At 40.6% G+C, this 3,153-nt stretch overlaps 1 protein-coding gene across 1 annotated transcript; it reads right to left on the minus strand.

Moving 5' to 3' along the window:
- Positions 1-1,838: 1,838 nt before the first annotated feature.
- Positions 1,839-2,798, minus strand: LOC130857236 (membrane-associated progesterone receptor component 2-like). The gene has a single exon (XM_057742726.1). The coding sequence runs from the start codon at positions 2,796-2,798 to the stop codon at positions 2,127-2,129; it is 672 nt and encodes a 223-aa protein (XP_057598709.1). The 3' UTR covers positions 1,839-2,126.
- Between the last annotated feature and the right edge of the window lie 355 nt (positions 2,799-3,153).

Below are 3,153 nucleotides of genomic sequence, written 5' to 3' on the forward strand. Positions count from 1 at the left end.
TGTTGTTTATCTCTAGGTATTTTCTGATTTCCTCTCTGAGTTCTTCAGTGATCTCTTGATTATTTAATAATGTATTGTTTAGCCTCCATGTTTGTGTTTTTTATGTTTTTTTCCTGTAATTTCTTTTTAACCTCATTAGCATCATGTTCAAAAAAAGATGCTTGATATGATTTCAATTTTCTTAAATTTACTGAGGCTTGATTTGTGACCCAAGATGTGATTTATCCTAGAGAATGTTCTATGTGCACTTGAGAAGAAAGTGTATTTTGTTGTTATTTAATGGAATGCCCTATAAATATCAGTGAAGTCCATCTGGTCTAATGTGTCATTTAGAGCTTGTGTTTCCTTATTTATTTTCTGTTTGGATGATCTGTCCATTGTTTTAAGTGGGGTGTTAAAATTCCCTACTATTATTGTGTTACTGACAATTTCCCATTTTATGGCTGTTAGCATTTGCCTTATGTATTGATGTGCTCCTGTCTGTAGTGCATAAATGTTTACACTTGTTCTATCTTCTTCTTGGATTATTCCTTTGATCATTATGTAGTGTCTTTCCTTGTCTCCTGCAATAGTCTTTATTTTAAAGTGTATTTTGTCTGATATGAGTATTGCTACTCCAGGTTTCTTTTGGTTTCCATTTGCATGGAATATCTTTCTACATCCCTTCACTTTCAGTCTGTATGTGTCCCTAGGTCTGCAGTTGGTTTTTTGTAGAAAGCATATATATGGGTCTTATTTTTTATCCATTCAGCCAGTCTGTGCCTTTTGGCTGGAGCATTTAATCCATTTACATTTAAGGTAATTATCAATATGTTTCTTCCTAGTGTCATTTTCTTAATTGTTTTGGGTTTGTTTTTGTACTTCATTTTCTTCTTGTGTGTTTGCCACTTAGAGAAGTTCCTTTAGCATTTGTTGTAGAGCTGGTTTGGTGTTGCTGAATTCTCAGCTTTCTTTTCTTTTTTTTTTTTTTTTTTTTGGTTTATTGTACATGCTTTATTAAAACAGTATGGGTATTTACAGTATCTGCAGAGTCCCTTCCAAGGCACTCTCACACACACTCAGACACACCCATACTACAGCCATACTATGGCCCCATGCACCCACACCAGTGAAGTGTGAGAGTCAAGACTCCTAAAATTGGGCATCTGTTAGGGGATAGAGTTGTTGATTTCTTTTTCAATCTTTTTCTGAAAAGAGAAAAGCATGGGGGAATGCATTTGGCCATTACAATGCTAATTAAGTTTGTGTATATTAACATATATGGCAGTAACACTGAATATTCCTTTTACATTCTATATACACAGAATGACATCAAGGTTTTGCGGTCAACAGAATATTCCAACTTCAGTCTCAGTGCTGCTTGTAGTGACTTCTGAATTCACATAGGGGCTTTCCCTAAAAATAATTCAAGTCCATGTAAGTGAAATAAGGCACATTTAATATTGATTTGATCTAGGGGAAGGAAAGGGATAAAAACTAGTTTCAAATGATGCTACTGTTGGGGAATTAGCTTTGACTTAAATCCACCAGAAATCCCTTCTTCTAAGTTCCAAAGATTTCGTAGAAGTAAAGTTTTTTTTTTCTTTTCCCTGACAAAACCCAAAAAGAAAAGCTTGGGAATTCATGTTTTAATGTTTCAGTAGCCTTAACAACTCAAATTGATGTGCACCCCCACCTCTCCTGCCCAGGTCTCCTCCTTTTCATTGCTGAAACAAAAACATAGCATATGAAACAGGAATTCCTTGCTGTTCTTCTGAGGAGATTTGTACACTTAAGTAGCAAATACATTTCAGGTTGTCTTTGATTTAAAAAAAAAAGGTGGGGGGGAAGAGAAAAAAAGGAGAAAATAATCTTGTGACTTTCTTGCTCTTTAACAAATCCCTGTCTCCTCCTTTTCAGGATGAAGAAGCCCCACCAGACATTACAGACAACTGCAACAAATAAGTCTGGCAGCATAAATAATGTCTAGTATTTGAATCTTCATAGTAAGACTCATTTAGCTTGTACAAACAGTCTGTTGAATGTTTTTTGCAGCAGGTGAACCAAACCCAAAGACGCTGGACATTCTGTGAAAGGGAGTAAGAATTGCAGTTCTGAAGGCCCCTGACTTTGGTTGTTTACAAAGTTCAATCCTGTTTATTGTGATCCTTGGTATCTTCTTCATCTGTATATTCTGACGGTTCTTCCCCTGGTTTTAGGAGTCTGCGTACATAATCATATTTTTCTTTAAACTGCATTTCCCGTTCTCGAACACTATCCATCTGCACGGCATTCAAATCTGAGAGGTCGTCATATTCATCTTTGAGGGCATCTTTGTCTAGGCAAAATGTCGCCAGTTCTCTGGAGGCATCCCTACCAGCAAACATTCCATATGGACCCGCCGGGCCGTAGAACTTGCTGCCTTTGGTCACGTCGAAGACTTTCCCATTGACTGCAAGCAGGATGCGTGGGTTGCGAGACCCGTCGTACTGGCGCAGCTGCTCCAAGCTGAAGTCTCGCTTCTTCATACGAAACAAAGAAGCGGCGGGGCTCTCCTCGCCCGCCCCGGCCCTGGCGCCCAGACCCCACCGCCCCCAGTGCACCCACAGCCGGTAGGCCCCCAGCAGCACCAGTGCCACCAGTGCCACGTTCAGCAGCATCTCCCCACCCCCCGTCAGAAGCGCCACCGCAGCTGCCGACCGGCCGCCCCCTTCTGCTGCCGCTCCCGCGCTGCCCGGGCTCTCGCTGCTACCATCGCTGCTGCTCTCACTGCCACTCCCCAGGGTGCCTAAATTCACGTCCCCATCTCCCGCCACCATCACTGCCCCTGAATTCTCAGCTTTTGCTCGTCAGTAAAACTTTTGATGTCTCCATTCAATCTGAATGATATTCTTGCTGGGCAGAGTATTCTTCATTGTAGGGTCTTCCTCTTCATCATTTTAAATATATTGTGCCCCTCCCTTCTGGCTTGCAGAGTTTCTGCTGATATATCAGCTGTTAACCTTGTGGGACTTCACTTGTATATTATTTGTCATTTTTCCCTTGTTTCTTTTAATAATTTTTATGTCTTTAATTTTCATCAATTGATCACTATGCATCTCAGCATGTTTCTCCTTGAGTTTATGCGGCCTGGGACTCTCTGTACTTCATGGAGTTGAGTGGCTTTTTCCTTTC

This window comes from Hippopotamus amphibius, chromosome 7 (genome assembly GCF_030028045.1).
Source record: "Hippopotamus amphibius kiboko isolate mHipAmp2 chromosome 7, mHipAmp2.hap2, whole genome shotgun sequence".
Taxonomy (NCBI): Eukaryota; Metazoa; Chordata; class Mammalia; order Artiodactyla; family Hippopotamidae; genus Hippopotamus; species Hippopotamus amphibius.

Excerpts from the sequence above, each read along its gene's own strand:
- LOC130857236 (XM_057742726.1), bottom strand. The coding sequence starts at position 2,798 with ATGGTGGCGGGAGATGGGGACGTGAATTTAGGCACCCTGGGGAGTGGC.